The sequence below is a fragment of the Trachypithecus francoisi genome, unplaced genomic scaffold (assembly GCF_009764315.1).
Source record: "Trachypithecus francoisi isolate TF-2019V2 unplaced genomic scaffold, Tfra_2.0 Lachesis_group12, whole genome shotgun sequence".
NCBI lineage: Eukaryota > Metazoa > Chordata > Mammalia > Primates > Cercopithecidae > Trachypithecus > Trachypithecus francoisi.
This window is the reverse complement of record NW_022681457.1, coordinates 36,983,673-37,002,937: the sequence shown is the minus strand read 5'-3', so window position 1 is coordinate 37,002,937 and position 19,265 is coordinate 36,983,673. Positions and strand designations below refer to the sequence as shown.

Genomic DNA, 19,265 nt, shown 5'->3' with positions numbered 1-19,265 from the left:
TAATAAAAAGATAACACTTGAGACAATAACCTAATAAATGTACCATGCTCTGTCTATTGCTATGTTTGGAAACTTACAGATAGCACCAGACATATCAATTCTTAATAGAAGAGTCAGCCAACTTTCTGATCTTAATGAGTTCTCTTTGAGGAAATTACATCAGAAGACTCCAATGTGACCTTAACCTGGGTATATGGGAGGAAAAGAAGCTTCTCTAGTAGTTCAGTCAAGCTCTAAGAAGAAATTAAAACTGACAGAAAATAGTCATGCTGCTAATTGCTTGATAAAGTCACATCTCCCTGGAGACACAGAAGCCTTATCACGATTCCAAATAAGGGCCCACAGATCACTGGGGACCTGGAATAGATGTCTGCATGATGTAAGGCATCACAAACTCCTAGAGATAATTAGACCATAGTGATAATGACTACAGCATCATGGGCTCCGGGGATGGCCAGTTATTTTTCTTATCTTTCTGCCCCAAAATGATTCTCTTAGTTCTAGATAGCCATATTACACCAGTCACTAAGTAAATGGAACAGAACAAATTCATCATGAATATATTTTACAATTTATGACCTAGTAGGTAGGTAGGAAGGGAAAAAATAAGACATGGCAACTGTCGCCGATAGATCAAAATTGTAGGTTGGAGAAATTGTATTTTTCCTTGAACAATGACTGATACTAGACTTCAGTTTACCCAGGTACACAAAGATGAGTTCTGTATAAAGTCTCTGATGGTCCTATTCTTTCATATGAAAGTCTTAATGGAAATCATTGTTTATGCTTTTTAACATTATTAATGTTTCTATAGCCAGGTAAAATAAAAGAATTTGAGAATAATTTTGAATAGAAAAAAAGTTTTGTCTTGATGTTTGTAATATGTTATGTTTAGCACACTTGACCACTGTGTTTGTTGTGGGTTTTTTCTAGTGGCCTGACGATCGCCATGGTCCTTAGTTGGATATTTTTGATACTTCTGAGGTTCATAGCTGGATGCCTCTTCTGGGTCTTCATGATTGGTGTGATTGGAATTATCGGTTATGGTAGGTATCGCGCCTCTTCAAATTGTCAAATATCAGAGTAATCCTTTTATTTTCAATTGCTGTTATCAATTACCAGAAAGCATTTGTTTTCAGTGGATCTAATTATTCTTTACCCTCAAGAAAGCTTTAAACTTAGAAAAAATATTTCATTTTGCATATATTGTCTCTAACTTTTTCTTCCTGATATCTTTGGGGAAAAAAATGCTATCAGAACGTTTTACTCTTTTTCCTACCAGCCTTTGGTCTCCTGCCTCACGGATACTAAGAAGGAGGTAAAAAGAAATCCTTTTAGATTAATGAAAAACATTTCAGACAACTTCTTTTATTTCTTTAACGTTTCTATCCGATCAAAGGCCAGGTCTGCAAAGTTACAGAAGTGTGATCTATTTTTCTCTTTCAACTTGGTACATTTAATCCAGGTTCTGTCACACCGGTTAATAATTGGTACTCCACAATGAAGCATTGCCCTCTAGAGGCAAGTATTCTGAATTACACTATTGTGTGGAGAATGACAGTACTGTCTGTGGGAACTAAATGATGTGCGGGAGATAAATAATGAGTACACATGGACGTAGAGTGTGGAGTAATAGACAATGGGAACGTGGAAGGGTTGAGGACTGGAAGGGGGTGGATAATGAGAAATTATGTAATGGATACAATGCATGCCATTCAGGTGATGAATACACTAAAAGCCACTATGCAGTATACCCATATAACACAATTACACGTGTACCTCACAAATTTATACAAATACAATTTTTAAAATCAAGGTTGAAATCTAATCACAAACTTGATCTCCCCAAAACAATACATATCAGGTATAATGCGAGCTCTATATATGAATAAAAGTGTCTCACGTGGAACAGTATATACCACCTGTGGCAGCTTCCTTTCACTCTTCTAAAAAAGGTATGAGCCTATATATTATATGACTGTTTGAGATGTTTCTATTTAAAAGAATGATTTCCCCTATGGCACCATTTGGACTGACAACAGTTTTATGGTAGTAAACATCAAAAATAACAATCTCTTATTTCTGTCATTCAATGAAGAGCTATACACATATAAGAATGCAGTTGAATCTGCAGGTTGTGTAGTTAGCCTGTGTTCTAATCCAGCTCCATAACATACAACTGGGTAACTTGGGAAGTCTGTTGGTGGTTAAAAGACCCTGTATTCTCATCTATAACATCAGCACAATAATGGTATCATCATCTCAGAGGATCTTAAGGATTAAATGAGACAATGAATATAAAGCTCTCAGAGCAGTACCTGGAACACAGCGGACAATCAGTATGCGTTGGATTATTGTTATTACCCTCCTCATTATCTCCAATGAGTTTTTAGTAAACCATTTGGTCTTCTCAGGTGTTCCCTATCTGCTCCTGCTGTACAGCTCCTCTTGAATCCCACCTGGGCTTCTTGTTGAACACAGCCAGGTAACAAATAAGAGGTGGATCAGTCTGGTTGAGGAACACAAGAACTTCCATCCTCTAATCAGAAACTGCAAAAAAAAAAAAAAAAAAGTTGTTTAAATGTCTTGTTTTTGTGTTCCTGCTTGGAGCTTAAAACAATCTCTGCCCTTTGCCACTGGAGAGTCTGGGCTTGTGATTCAATCACTCTTGTATTGTCATCAGGAAGGAAAGGGCAGTAAAGCCTGCTATTGACTTAACTGAAGTCTTAAGCAGCAAGAAAAATCTGAGATTGGCTGTAGTGCAATTTTGACAACGGCAAAAAGGAGAAAGATGGTCAACATATAAAAAGTGCAGGTAAAACAACCATTTTCCGCTCCCTATTGACTCCCTAGATAGTACTAACCCAAAAATTAATGGTGTGGGAAATAAGCTTGATGGTATTTATTGAGGGAGGAAATGTCCAGTTAGGTTGAGGAGTATCAGAAAATAAGACTATATGTAACTGACCTCTGCTACTATCCTGGACAACTGACTTTCTACATATCATGAGAAACCAATTTTTTCTACTGAAATTTCCTACTGACAGCAGCCCATTTACTGGAACAAATAACAATGTGGATGTGTCATACTGAGCAGAGAAAAAGCCAGACTGCTTGTAGGCAGATGTTTATGAACAGCAATGGAACAATTCTCATTGGCCAGAACAGGTTAAGAGGTATACAGGAGAAGACATAAAACACTTTGGTTATGAGCATGTATTTAAGGTATGAAAAAGGCACAATCCCACATTCATCACATATGAACTGTATGATCCTCTGCAAGCATACAGTTTAATTCAAAGGTTTTTCAATCATATAACAGGAATCTGTGACTACTAAACAAAATAATAAAGTACTTAGATTTTGCTAGCATATAGTAAATGTTCAATAAATAGTGTCTATTTTTGTTGTTGCTGATATTGTTGTTATTCAGGAATATTATTGAGGAAAGGGGACTTGAAGCCCAGAGATCATAATTTTAAAAAATCTAGGACAAGAGAGAGAAAGCAAAGAAAGAGAAATGGGAAAATACTGTCTAGACTTTCACATTCACTAGTAGAAGGAAACTAAATTGTCTGAAGGGCCTTCTTGCTATGAAATCATGACATTAAAAAGAGTATTGCACTGTATTGTTTTATATAATACATTGTTTTGAAAAGCTTTAGGAAATAAAGGAAATCTCCTCCAAAAGAAGAAAATAACTCATGAGCTAAAATCAAAGTGGGGAACCAAGCAGGAAGCACAGGTGAAACACTGGGTAACCCATAGCAGTGCTGGGATCAGGAGACTTAGACCTGAGTTGGCAGCAGAACAGGGGATCACACCTGAAACTCCTGGAGTAAGCCTGGGATCCTAGAAATGTCTAAAGTGACCCCAGTTTGTAAGTACCCTTTGACTGCCAAAATAAACAAATGTAAATCTCCTCTAGATGAAAGTTTCCTCAATTAACGTCACCAGGTTTTCACAGATTCAGATCAACAAAGTCCAAGACTACCTGACCTGCAAGAAAACAGTTCTGTGTGAAAATCAGTGGATACTATAAACATGAGATTGAGGTCTCCAAGAATGCAGATATTGGAATTAATAGATATAGAACATGTAGCCAGGTGCGGTGACTCACTCCTATAATCCCAGCTCTGTGGGAGGCCGAGGGGGCCAATCACTTGAGGTGAGGAGTGGGAGACCAGCCTGGCTAACTAACATGGTGAAAACCTGTCTCTACTAAAAATACAAAAATTAGTCGGGCATGGTGGTGCACACCTGTAGTCCCAGCTACTTGGGAGCCTGAGGTGGAAGAATTGCTTGAACCTGGGAGGGGGAGGTCGCAGTGAACCAAGATCATGCCACTGCACTCCAGCCTGGGCAACAGAATAAGACTCTGTCTCAAAAGAAAAAAAGAAAGAAAGAAAGATACAGAACGTGAAATAACCATGCATGAAATGTTTAAAGAATTGAAGATAGAATCACAGCCAGACGCAGTGGCTCACACCTGTAATCCCAACACTTTGGGAAGCTGAGGCAGGTGGATCATGAGGTCAAGAGATCGAGGCCATCTTGGCCAACATGGTGAAACCCTGTCTCTACTAAAAAAATACAAAAATTAGCTGGGCATGGTGGCACACACCTGTAGTCCCAGCTACTTGGGAGGCTGAGGCATGAGAATCGCTTGAACTCAGGAGGTGGAGGTTGCAGTGAGCTGAGATTGTGCCGCTGCACTCCAGCCTGGGTGACAGAGTGAGACTCTGTCTCAGGGGGAAAAAAAAAGTGAATTCATTCATTCATGGACATGGAGTATCATTTATTCAAAGCTTGGACAACAAAAATAAAAATCAACAAAAATGTCCAGGCATACATGAAGATGAGCCATATAGAACTTTTCAAAATAAAAATGTTAGATTAAAAACAAATTGATAAGCTAAACAGCAAAATAGAGAATTAATGAACTGAAATATGAATCTGAAGTAATTATCAAAAATATAGCAGAATGTGACAAGGGGACAAAAATATGATTGTGTGGTTCAAAGAAATAGAAAATAGGTTGAGAACCGCCTAACATATATCAACCATATTTGAAAGCTCTTGGCTGAGAATTTGCCAGAACTGATGAAACCATGGATCCATAGATATAGGAAGCCCTCATTAGACTAAGGAGAGTAAAGGAAGATAAATCCATATCTAGTCATATATTATTCTGTTTATTCAACAAATATCAATTGAACAGCTGCTGTGTACAGACACTATTTTAGACTCTTGATGTACAACAGTAAAGGAACAAAGGTTCTTACTCTCATGATGCTCATAGCCTAAGTAATATATGTATTAGAAGGTAGTTATTGCTATGGAAAAAAGAAAAGGTAGAGCAGGTAAGGGGAGATTGAGAGTGCCATGGTAGGGCAAGGAGTGAAAATGGCGGTATTAGTAGGAGGGGTTTTTTGGGGAAAATAAGAAAACACTTGGAAGCAATGGAGTTATACAGTCAAGATGAAGGAAAAGTTCCAGACAGTGGGTGCAGCTAGAGCAAAGGCCCTATAAGATAAGAGTGTGTTGAAGAAATGGCTGGGAGCCTGGTGTGGATGGGTATACTGAGTAAAGGAAAAAATAGTGGGAGAAGAGGTCATAAAATTTATGAAGGGGACTAGCCTTACAGATTATTATAAAACCTAGGCTTTTACTCTGAATGAAACAGGGAGGCAATGTAGGGCTTTGGGTAGCAGAGAGATGAGATATAATGATTGCTCTAGTCCCTGTGTTGAGAATAGACTGTGGTGAGGCAAGAGTAGAAGCAATGAGACCAGTAAGGAGATGATTGCAGAAATGTATATGCCAAATGAGGGAAACTCTTGAGGGTGGCTATACATGCTTTTATTTGTATAAAAGCTGTATTTCCTGATGGTTTGAATGCAGCTATGAGAGAGAGTGAGAAGAAGGAGAATGATTCCACAGAAATATATGAGATGTAAGAAAAGATAGTGAACAAAGAAAATAAATTAGTAAGCATTTAGGTAAAGCTAAAAAAACACTCCCTGCATAAAATAATAATTGCTTTATACATTGGACACTAGAATTATTATTTTATGCAGGTAAAATTTGTTTAGCTTTACCTACATGCTAACTTATTTAAAATGTACATAACAAAATTATGGAGAAATAGTCAGAGTGGCTGATTATTGAGTAACTAAGGTCTTGCATTTCCTTGTTAACATATTGACTGTAGGCTCTTTAAAAAAAAAAAGAACAGATTTTCAAGGTAACCTATTATAAAAATAGAGTAAATCGCTCAAAACCAGTAGAGAAGAAAAATGGAATATAAGTAAACAAACAAAAAATCAATTTTAAAAGACAGGAATTGGAAGAAAAGAAGTATAGACACAAAGTAGAATACAAAAGGCAAAATTAAGAACATAGAAACAAATATATCAATATATAAAGTATAAATATGTTAAACTCACCAGTTAGAACACAGAGATTGTCAGGTCAGATTAAAATATACACATACAAATTGGAGCTATATATTACTTATAAAAGTTATAAAACATATAGGGAAATAAAACATTTGCAAGTGAAGGGATGGAAAGAATATACTAACAATCAATAACAAAAGAAAGTGGAAGAAGACAATAATATCAGACAACATTTTAGAATGACAGTGTTAGGAATAAAAACAATTTAATTCACTAAACTTGTATCTATTAAAATAACCTCAAAAATCATAGAATTGCAAGGATAAATAAATAAGTGGATAATAATAAATTAGTATTGGGTATAAACATTAGGGGGAGTTTTCGACGCATCTTTCTACTGAACAAATATATCATGATGTCCTACTGATGGACATTAAGGCCATTTCTAGTCAAAAGGACATTTAAAGCCAGATGTTGCCATAATTATCAAGACAAATACTGAAAACATTTATATCAAATATGGTAGCACATTTAGACTGTTGGATCCAAATAAAATATTTGCTGTGTAAATATGTGTCTTGCCTTTTCAGAAATTACATGCTGATCAGTTTCATGTAGATACGTATGATGAGCACATATAGCTCCTATTTCAGAAAATCATATTTTATTCTGTTTTTCTTTCTTTTTCAAGGAATATGGCACTGTTACCAACAGTACACCAATCTTCAGGCACACCCAAGTTCTGTATTAACTATCTATGACATCGGGATTCAGACTAACATAAGCATGTACTTTGAACTGCAACAAACATGGTTCACATTTAGTGAGTATTTTAAAAATTGGTTTCATTAAAATTGTAATAATGAGAAAACATCTTTTTGTCTAAAGGAAAACTTGGGTTGGTATAACCTGTTAAATGTATTTATCACTAGTGTCATAAAAGGTAATGTGTCTATAATCCTCTAACTATAGTAAGTGGAAAAGTCATTGAGGAAAATTTATTGTATAATCTAAGAAAATACTACCTTACAAGGACCTCAAGCCATTTGCCTTCAAATTAAAATGGTTTAGTTGTAGACATTTATAGGCATTAACTGGATATCTAAGAAAGATGTTTAAAAAGAAATAAATGCTTGATTTTTCAAACTTTTATTTATTTATTTATTTTATTTTCTGAGATAGGGTCTTGCTCTATCACCCAGGCTGGAGTGCAGTGGCACTATCATAGCTAACTTCACCCTTGACCTCCCAAACTCAAGCAATTCTACCACCCCAGCCTCCCGAGTAGCTAGGACCACAGACGTGTGCCACCATGCCTGGCTAATTTTTTTATTTTTTGTAGAGATGTGGTCTCCCTAGGCTGCCTAGGCTGGTCTTGAATCTCTGGGCTCAAGTGATCCTCCCACCTCAGCCTTCTAATATGCTGGCATGAGCCACTGTGCTGGCGTGAGCCACTGTGCCCAGCCTCAAACTTGTTTTTAAAAAAGAAAAAGGAAAAGGAAAAACAAACAACCATTTTTTTGTAACAAAACATTTAAACCATTTACAGGAATTATGAGTAATAAGTATCTGAAAATAAATTTGCATTTTTGAAGTGTTTCTTCAAGGTTTTTAATTTCTTAAGGATAATATTTTTTAATATTAACAAATTTAAATATTTATTTAAATGTAACAAAATTTTTTAAGCAGGATGATTTCAGAGATGGTTTTAATCTTATATTCCTAGAATGGTGTTATTACAAGACTCCTTGTAAGATTCGTGTTCTTTTACCAAGATTTTCAAAATAATCTCTGACTACATGTTGTTTTAAAAAAGAAATCATCTTTATATTCTTGAAGTTAGAGAGCCAGGCGAGACACATTCAAGGCAGCCTGGTAAGAAGCCCAGAAAGAACCTCAGAAGGGAGCAATATCTCGGTGGGGCATCATGATTCCAGGCATGGGTCCCATTCCCACCAATTTGAAAACTTGACTTTGCCACTTCATTCGAGGATCCTCAGGCTTTCAAGGACAAGCTCATGTTAAGTCACCAAGGCACCCTATATTTGTTTACATCATTAGGATAGTCTCCTGGTGACCAAAGTGCAGATATTTTCCATATAGGATACCACCTTCCTGGGATCAGAGCACCTGGAAAGCAAGATTACCAATCAGAAGCTATTTTAGCAAAGGGGCTCAGACAGCAGTGGGAGATGCTTTCCTCAGACGGTGCCACCTTGATGACCTAGCTGAGCAGCACAGATGACCCTCCCAGATTCCTTCTCTACCACATTTAGTTTTTCTCTTAAAAAAAAAAAACACTGGATCAAACTCCAACTTCTTACTGTTTGGCTTCTCATTTCTAGCTCTCATACAGACTAATATCCTTCACTGACATCTTTTTTCCAAATATGTTATAGAATTGTTTCATTTATAACTTTTTAACTGCAAAAATCAGGCATCCTCATCAGGATCAGGGAATTGCACCCTCATCATTTTTGCTGAATTTAAATGATTCCACATCTCTTCAGCAACCCACTTACTGTTGTCTATTATTTCTAAAGGTGACAAATGTCACCCATTATGTATTGAAACTTCTAGTTTTACTCTTGGATGGATCTTAGTTACAGGTTCTGTGCCCACCCCCTGCTGTCTCATAAGACCCTTCCACACAAGCACCATTGAGGTGATCAGAATCTGCCATTGGAAAAGTAAAGAGATGTACTTTTAGGAAAATACAGAGCTTATTAGAATTTTCAAGTCTAGGGATACTGAAAACTCAAATAAGCCTCCGCTTTCATAACTCACTTTTCAGACTTTAATTGATTACTTGCTCTGTGTTTGGACAAAATTCTAGGCACCAACAACAAAAGCATATATGTGAAATTACACTCATTAACACAAACACTGAAAGTAGGCAGAGTTATAAATACCAAAATTGTAATTTCATGAGTTCTACTTTGTGTTCAGAGATGGTTCTATTCACATTTCTGCTATTAACTATGAACTCGTGTATATCTCTTAGCCCCCAGGCGCCAGTCTCGCCCTTTGTTAAGTTACAGTTATACTGATGACTCTATAGGGCATCAAATATATTTATATTATTTACTCTTATTCAAACAAAAGGGGGGATACAGGATTAGTCATGTGTTGCTTAATGAGAGAAATATGTTCTGAGAAATGCATTGTTGGGCAATTTTTTTCATTGTGTAAACATCATAGAGTATACTTATGCAAACCTAGATGGCATAGCCTACTACACTCTTAGGCTACATGTAATAGCCTATTGCTCCTAGTCTACAAGCCCATACAGCATGTTACTCTGCTGAATACTGTAGGAAATTATAATACAATGGCAAGAGTTTATATATTTAAACATAGGAAAGATACAGTAAAGATATGGCATAAAAGATTTTTTTAAATGGTACCCATGTAAAGAGTGTTTACTATGAATGGAGCTTGCAAATCTGGAAGGTGTTCTGGGTGTCAGTGAGTGGTGAGTGAAAGTGAAGAGCATTACTGTACACTACTGTAGACTTTATAAGCACTGTACATATAGGCTACAGTACATTTATTAAAAACTTTCTTCAATAATTAACCTTAGCTTACTATAACTTTTTTACTTTATAAATTTTTATTTTTTTAACTTTTTGACTTTTATACCATTTAGCTTTAATTTTTGACTCTTTTATAATAACACTTATACAAACAGCTGTACAAAAACATTTTCTTTCTTTGCATTCTAATTCTAAAAGCTTTTTCTATTTTTAAGGTGTGTTTTTTTGTTTTGTTTTGTTTTCACTTTCAATATGTTTTGTTAAAAATGGAGGCACAGACCAGGCGTGGTGGCTCATGCTTATAATCATAGCACTTTGGGAGGCCAAGGCGGGAGGATTGTTTGAGCCCAGGAGTTCAAGACCAGCCTGGGCAACAGAGTGAGACCCTGTCTCTATTTATTTTATTTAAAAAATTAGAAACAAAAATTTAAAATTTAAAGACACAAATATATACGTTATCGTAGACCTACACAAGGTCAGGATCATCAATATCACTGTCTTCCACCTCCATATCTTGTCCCACTGGAAGGTCTTTGGTGACAATAAAAAACATGGAGCTGTCATCTCCTATGATAACAATGCCTTCTTCTGGAATATTCCTGAAAGACCCACTTGAAGCTAGTTTAAAGATAACTTTTTTTATAGTAAGTAGTGGGAGTACACTCTGAAATAACAAAAAGTATTGTGTAGTAAATACATAAAACAATAACAAACTCACTCCTTGCTATTATCAAGCATTATATGCTATACATACTTGTATGTGCTGTACTTTTATACGACTGTCAGCACAACAGGTTTGTTTACACCAACATCACTCCAAACACATGAGTAATGCATTGCGGTATGATGCCACTGGGCAATAGGAATTTTTCAGCTCCATTATAATCTTACAGGACTGGCATTGTATATGCAGTCCATTGTTAACCAAAACATTGTCATGCAGTGCATGATTGTACATAAGTTCAAAAGACAGTTATATTTCTCTAATGTAATTATTTTGAGTGTGCAATTTTATAAAGGTGGAAGTTAAATATACAGTTTTTAACAGTGCAGTGTCATAATATAAAGTGATTCTTATATGTATTATCTTTATAGGTTCATTCAAAGAAGATAACAATTTTAGCATAATATGGTTACACACCACAATTTTGGGTTCAAATTAGTGTTTTAACAGAATAAAATGTACATGAAAACATAAATACATAGTATAACTAAAGGAAGATTTAGACGTGAGATGATACACTACTAAGATCTTTGTATACCTCTGGGTGAACTTCTACTTACTTGGAGATGGTAACTGATGTGTGATGTGTCAGAATTTTAGTGATATAATAATAGAATGGAAATAATGAGCTCTCCATCAACAGAACTGTTCAAGCGTGAGCTAAATAACCATCTAGCAAGGAGGTTAGAGACTGGATTCTTTCACAAGTGGGAATTTAAGTTTCCATTAAGTTCCTTTTACAATTTTAGATTCTTTTTCTTGATTTTAAGATCCATACCTTTTACTTTTTAACATTTCTGAAATCAGGATGCATCTTAAAATTATTGAATAAACATTTAATGAAGTGTTTCTTTACTTTTCCTAAAAAGTTATTATTTAATTAAGGATATGCCTTAGAAATGAGGAAATATAATAATTGATGGTATTTGGCTTCAAGTTTAAAAAAACTAATTCAGCCTAGCTGAAGAGAAAAGAAAACTGGAACAGGCTGAGAGCAAAGCAGACAGTATTTACTGTAAGGATATAGAAGTGCCTTGCCAAACTCAAAAAAGCAGAAAGCTAGCTGGACTTCAAGGTTTACTTGGAGTCAGGAAACGAAAGCCAAAAAGAACCCAAGATTTCCTCTCCTTGCTGTCTTGCTTTATACATCTATACTTTATTCTTTCTTTGCAGATTCACTTATTTCCATAAAGATGGTTTTGACACAGTTTGTATAACCTACAATTCAAGATTTATAAACTTCAAGACTAAATAAATTAAGTTTACTGAACTAGGTTCCCTTAGTTTCAATTCTAATACTTATATTGGCCAAGTTGGGTTAAGTTTACACCCTGATTTCATCAATGGTGGCCATAGTGCGAATAATCACAATAATGGGACAGCCAAGAATCTGCCCTGCCAGCCAGCAAGGACAATTAAGAGGCATTATGAGGAAAGTGAACAGCTCAAAACATGTCTTCTGTATATTGTCTTACTCAATGAATTAAAGGCGAAAACATCTAAAATAGAACTATCTAAAGCAGCCCTTCCCTTTTTCCATTCCTATTTTCTAAGTTCTACAAGTTGTGTGAAATGCTTTTACGGATGAGATGAACCCTTTCCAAAAGAGATGTTCAAGCTCTTGCTAAAGCCTTTAATCTAGATTTCTTAGGATTTTGTGAAAGTTAATTTCTAAGATTGGCATTTTTGGAGAGATAACACTGCTTAGATTATGAGGTGTCAAAATTAGCAGAAATAATCACAAAGTTCAATCCTAGCATCTGCAGGGAAGGTTTGTTTCCGTATCTACTTCTATTACAGACTGATTTTTTTTTTCCTGTTCAAAGTGATAATACTCTGCATCATTGAAGTGATTGTCATCCTCATGCTGATCTTCCTCAGGAATCGAATCCGTGTGGCCATTATCCTGCTGAAGGAAGGAAGCAAGTAAGGCCCTTAATGTAGAAACTCAGCTAAAGTGTATCAGTCAGTAAAATCAGTCACTGTCCCTTGCATAAATATCTCACCTATTTTCCTTTTAAGATCACTTTTGGCTGGGTGCGGTGGCTCACACCTGTAATCCCAGCACTTTGGGAGGCCGAGGCAGGTGGATCACCTGAGGTCGGGAGTTTGAGACCAGCCTGACCAACATGGAGAAACCCCGTCTCTACTAAAGATACAAAATTAGCCAGGCGTGGTGGCACATGCCTGCAATCCCAGCTACTTGGGAGGCTGAGGCAAGAGAATCACTTGAACCGGGAGGCAGAGGTTGTGATGAGCTGAGATCGTGACATTGCACTCCAGCCTGGGCAATAAGACGTTTAAAAGAAAGCATCTTCCATTCAGGAAAACTTGTTCAAGTTCACACTCTGCCACTTATTAGAAAGATCACTACTAACAAGTCCTTTAATATCCCCAAGCCTCAATAATCATAGGTAAGATAAGTGTAAAACCTATTCAGTCTATGTATCAGCAGTTTTTGAACACCAAATATGTGTTAGGGAGAATGACACACGTGAAAGTAAGTGACAAAGTGTTATATAAAAGTTAGCTAGATTACATGTTATATTATTTTCACACTGGGTCATATGTTCATATTAATGGTTGAGATTATTTGCAAAGCTTTAAATCACCACAGTTCTATAAAGTCAATTATATGCTATTGCCACTTCTGTCTGAGTGATGTAATTTTCTAATAGACAGGACAACTGATTCTAGGAGCACCAGACTATACATTTCATATCTAAAGCTCATAATTTAGGAACACTTTATACCTAGAGTCATTTTTATTTTTTAAAAGTTACAAAATAAACACTAAATCTTTCATAAAATTCATGCCAAGAGATAATAACGGCTATGGTTTTCACACTATTCCAAAAGGTCATTCAAGAATAATACTGTGAACTTTTTAATAATGCATGGAAGTAACTGGGAAATCGTTATTATAAAGCCAACAACCCATGCTTTCTATTTAGTGTGATGGAAACTACATTGTTAATGACCAAGAACCAAATTATTTTTAACAGTCTTTAAGGATTATTTGAACAAAATTACCATATTATTATTTTTATTATAATAGTGCCACCTGAAGTCACTGGTTTAAATAGTTAACAAGCAGTTAGTTAAACTCTCGCTCCTTCCCTCAATAACCTATCATTAACCACTGAAAACTACTGATTTTCCATGTTTATTTCTTAAGTAGTATGATATTGTGTAGTTCACTGTAACTTGCTCTACTTGTTTCACTTCTAAATGTGCATTTGTGTGAGTATATGTGTCTGTGTTAAAGGGCCGGTAAAACTGAAACAGGCTGGTAGTTTGCTCAGGGGGTAATAAGGACTGAAATAAATAGGTGTGAGAATACAGGGTAAACCTAAGGAGACACAATAATTCACTTAACAGCAGTGTACGAAGAAAAGAGAAAACAGGATAGCTTAAATAGTGAGGGGAGGAAGGTAGCAAATACAAAATAATCTAAGCATTAATGCATTAGGAGTGATAAGATTTTCATCTTATTTCTCAATGACCATATGAAACAGTATTGTGTTTAATCCAGTGTCATATGCTGAAAAGATCATGTAACAGATGTCATTAGAAGTAATGCAGTCAGATAGCGAACATTTCACAAGCCATGTCCTATTAGAAAATTCAAAGAATTATTATCCTTGATAATTATATTTTACAAAATTGCATTTTAGAAATCATATTTTCAAATATAATTTGAATTTATAATTTAAAAATACATTTAGCTGCAAATAGACCTTATATATTCCAAAGAAAAAAGAATAAGGAATTACCTGAAGGGTTGCTATGTGGAAAAAATGGTAAAATGGTCATTTCTTCCCCAGAAGTTAGAGGATATAAGTTGCAAACAGGCAGATAAGGAAGAAATTTCTAATACCTTGATAAGAAAATAGAATAAGCCATGTCATGTAAAAGTAAGTAGCCATTACTCAGTGTGTTCACCGAAGGCTAGTGAACACATTCTGAAGAAGTATAGAGGATTCCTGAATTAGTGGGGCATTCCCACAGTGTGACACATGATCTTCAAGGTCTTCTTCAATTTTAAAAGTCTAAGAATCTAAACAAAAGGAAGAAATGTCATGATTACAATGTATCAAGTCTTTATGGATCAGACAGTAGCAACCAAAGGCAGGAAAATTTGAGGGACTTTAGGCAGGAGTCTAACATGTGCATCGGAAAAACGCCTCAACTTACTTTTAAAAATAAGTAAATAAATAAATAAATAAAAATGTAAAACCAACTGAGAATATGCCAGAATGATCACCAAAAAAGAGTCCATGGTTATTACCAGTTTTCTTAGAATTAATTCAGTGTAAATCTTATTTTAGTTTTAACAGTCATTTTGAATTGCAACTATTTGTTTTATTTCAGAGCCATTGGATATGTTCCTAGTACATTAGTCTATCCAGCTTTAACTTTCATTTTGCTCTCAATCTGTATTTGCTACTGGGTCGTGACAGCCGTGTATCCTTTGGTAACTGGCCTCTTTAAACCTCAGGTTCACATGACTATTCGTCAACCAGGAGTTTGTGTTCAGTGTTTTCTATCCTTGGGAAGATGAGGAATGTACTAAGAAATAACTAGGCCGGGCGCGGTGGCTCAAGCCTGTAATCCCAGCACTTTGGGAGGCCGAGACGGGCGGATCACGAGGTCAGGAGATTGAGACCATCCTGGCTAACACGGTGAAACCCCGTCTCTACTAAAAATACAAAAACTAGCCGGGCGTGGTGGCGGGCGCCTGTAGTCCCAGCTACTCAGGAGGCTGAGGCAGGAGAATGGCGTAAACCTGGGAGGCGGAGCTTGCAGTGAGCTGAGATCCAGCCACTGCACTCCAGCCTGGGCGGCAGAGCGAGACTCCGTCTCAAAAAAAAAAAAAAAAAAAGAAAGAAATAACTAATTTCTTTTCCCCCAAGCTCTAAAAACGTTTCAATCTACTGATTGAATTTCCCCTCAAATAGTCCATATTGTAGATTTGTTTTATTTTGTCTCCACATGATATTGCTCCTTAGCAATAAGCCAAGAAAGCTCCTATACATTTTACTGTTTTTAAGGGGCCGCTCTGTGCAGCTGGCCCACATTACATTAATCTAGGCCTGAAAAACAGATGAATATTATTAAAATATTAGGCATTTTTGAAATTAATTTCTCATGCACTTTTGAATTGTCTGTATTCTTTTCTTGTCCATTTATTTTCAATCTACCAGCAAATAGTTTAACCTTAATGGAGTCTATTCAGTTTCTTGGCGACATCAGGAGTACCTGTGTACAAAGTCATAGCTCCAGAGGGGCATTGTATACATGAAAATCAAACCTGTGACCCAGAGGTAAGTACAATAAACTCTGTCATTTACTTACTTCAATATAGACTTCGGCTGTAATTCATTTTGTAGGTGTTGTAGGAATTGTCCCGAAGCAGAGATCCTATGCACTGATGGGGACAACTATGTGCTGAAGGGGAGTGTGCGTCAGGTAAGCAGGAGAGTATTGAAAACAGTGGGCACAATGGAGAGAAAGCACTGTATTTCCTGAGTGTGCCTGTCCTACCATATACCCAAGACCACAGAAAGTAGGTATGGTCAACAACAACACTGATAAATGTGAAATTATAGTAGGTGCAGATTATGAGCATTTGATGAAAAATGGGATACTTTCCAGAGCTCATTAGAGAATTATATAAAGTGATATAACAGAAAATAGAGGAGTAAGAGCAGGAGCTAATGGAGAAAAAACAGGACACACAATTAAGGGGAAGAGGAAAACACAGGGAGCTGTTATCTTGGAGTGACATTTAATATTATGTCCTTGTGCTCTTTTTTCTGAATGCAGATTTTTAATACAACTGAAATTGCCAAAGCTTGCCCTGGGGCTCTGTGTAACTTTGCTTTCTATGGTGGAAAGAGCTTGTACCATCAATACATCCCTACCTTCCATGTATACAACTTATTTGTCTTTCTCTGGCTTATAAACTTCGTCATTGCATTGGGTCAGTGTGCCCTTGCTGGTGCATTCGCTACTTATTACTGGGCCATGAAAAAACCTGATGACATCCCACGATATCCACTTTTTACTGCATTTGGGCGAGCCATACGGTAAGTTCCAAGTTGAAACCTATACCTATCTTGTCAGTTACATTTGGTGTGCTTGTAATTCAGTCTTGGCTCATTAATTCAAGTGGCAAGGTACAAATGAAATCAAAGGTACGAATCAAGATTCATGGATGCCCATTGGTTTTGTCTGGTTTCACAGCCAGTTTTACAATCCCTACCCAAGCCAATTTCCTTCTAAATGCTATAGGTTATTAGAGAGAGAAAGAGATAGAGGAGGATACCAAATGAAAGATCAAGGATTAACTTGGCTCTGTGTCTCCATTGAGCAATACAAACATCCTATTTTATGATAATAGACTACTGGTGTCATTTATGCTGATGAAGGGTAAGACAGATGTATATGGCTTAAAATCCTCTGTAGAGACCTTTATCGATCTAAATAAGAGAGTGCAAAAGGCTCTTTGTTGTTAATCCTTCTGCAGATAACTTTTACTTGTGAAAATTATTCAATCAGCATCCTTTTAAATAATAGTATTAAGTTTTAACTTATTCTCATTTTATTTTTGTGCAGATATCACACAGGATCCCTAGCATTTGGATCTTTAATTATTGCATTAATTCAAATGTTTAAAATTGTCCTAGAATACTTGGACCACCGTCTTAAACGTAAGATTTCAGATGTCCTGACTTTTGTGAAGATAATCAATTGGGTCGGGGGTCAGAGGAGACCTGATGATTATAACTTGGACTAGGTTAATAAGGATGAAAGGGCACGTTTGGGACCTGTTCTGTTCTGAAGGAAAACCAGAGAGAGCTTGCTGAAGGAGCGGATGTCAGGGGAGGGGAGGGACAGTGGTGAAGGAAAGAGAGAAAAGGTGTGTGATCCTATTCATTAAGCTGTGGAAGCCAGAAGAAACAAATTTCAAAAAGGAGATTAAGAATTCTGTTTTGAGATGTTACTGTTGAGAAGCATGATGGAGATGTCAGGTTGGCAGCTCCAAGTCTATAGTTCAGGTCAGGTTAGGCTTAAAATATAAATGTGGGTGTCATGGGCATAAATCTTCATACCTGATATATATTGTTTACAAACACATACACTTTGCTTGGAATGCACCTTAAAATATTTTGTTATTAATATCAGAAGCAGATTTGAAAAGGCACAAAAAGCTGGAAGACTCACACTTCCTGATTATAAAACATATTATAAATCTACAGCAATCAAAAGAGTGTGGTACTAGCATAAGGACAGACATATAGAGGTAAAATAAAACAGAAATCCTGAAACTAACTCTCACATATAAGACCATTCAATGGGAAAAGGTCAGTCTTTTCAACTAATGGTGCTGGGAAAATGGGATATCCACATGCAAAAGAATGAAGTTCAGCCTTATCTTACATTAATATACAAAAATTAACTAAAAATGGATCAAAGAGCTAAACAAAAGCACTAAAACTATAAAACTCTTAGAAGAAAACATAAGTTGAAAGCTTCATGACATTGGATTTGGTGATTATTTCTTAGTACACCCGAAGCATAGGCAACAAAAGAAAAATAAATTGAACTTCATCAAATTTAAAAACATTTATTCAACAAAGAAAACTACCAAGAGAGTGAAAAGACAGCCCACATGATGGAAGAAAATATGTCCAAATCATATGCCAGATAAGGGATTCATATCCAGAATATATAAGAACTTCTACAACTCAACAGCAAAATAATAAGCAACCCAGTGCAAAAATGGACAAAGAACTTGAATAGACATTTCTCCAAAAACGATATACAAATGGACAATGAGGACATGAAAAGATGCTTAGTATCACTAGTCATTAGGGAAATGCAAATCAAAACCACAATGCGACAGCACTCCATACACATTAGAATGGCTATTATATATATATAAACAAAGAATAGAAAACAGAAAATAATAAGTGTCGGTAAGAATATGGAGAAATTGGAACCCTTGTGTATTGCTGGAGGGAATGTCAAATGATGTAGCCACTGTAGAAAACAGTATAGGAGTTTCTTAAAAATTTTAAAATATAGGCCGGGCGCGGTGGCTCAAGCCTGTAATCCCAGCACTTTGGGAGGCCGAGACGGGCGGATCACGAGGTCAGGAGATCGAGACCATCGTAAACCCGGGAGGCGGAGCTTGCAGTGAGCTGAGATCCGGCCACTGCACTCCAACCCGGGCGACAGAGCGAGACTCCGTCTCAAAAAAAAAAAAAAAATTAAAATATAATTTTATATGATCGAGAAATTCCATATCTAGATATATATGAAAAGAATTGAAAGAAGGAACTCAAACAGATAGTTGCACATCACTGTTCACAACAGCATTATTCAGAATAGGCAGAAGGTATAAACAACCCAAATTCCAATCAACAAATGAATAAACGAAATGTGTTATATACATACAATGAAATATTATTCAACCTGAAAAAGGAATGAAATGATGAACCTTGACAACATCATGCTAAGTGAAATAAGCAAGATACAAAAGGATAAATATTGTATGATTCCTCTTATTTGAAGCACCTAGAAGAAGCAAATTTA

The 19,265-nt window shown here is 36.2% G+C and overlaps 1 protein-coding gene across 2 annotated transcripts in view; it reads left to right on the top strand.

Moving 5' to 3' along the window:
- The window catches only part of SLC44A5 (solute carrier family 44 member 5), a 391,705-nt gene that overhangs the window by 357,704 nt on the left and 14,736 nt on the right, over nt 1-19,265 (top strand). For both annotated transcript variants that reach the window (XM_033225324.1, XM_033225325.1), the window contains 7 exons: nt 934-1,046; nt 7,093-7,224; nt 12,488-12,587; nt 15,036-15,128; nt 15,901-15,988; nt 16,491-16,753; nt 17,283-17,377. In XM_033225324.1, coding sequence (XP_033081215.1) covers nt 934-1,046; nt 7,093-7,224; nt 12,488-12,587; nt 15,036-15,128; nt 15,901-15,988; nt 16,491-16,753; nt 17,283-17,377 — 884 coding nt within the window. The remainder of the gene's footprint in view (nt 1-933; nt 1,047-7,092; nt 7,225-12,487; nt 12,588-15,035; nt 15,129-15,900; nt 15,989-16,490; nt 16,754-17,282; nt 17,378-19,265) is intronic.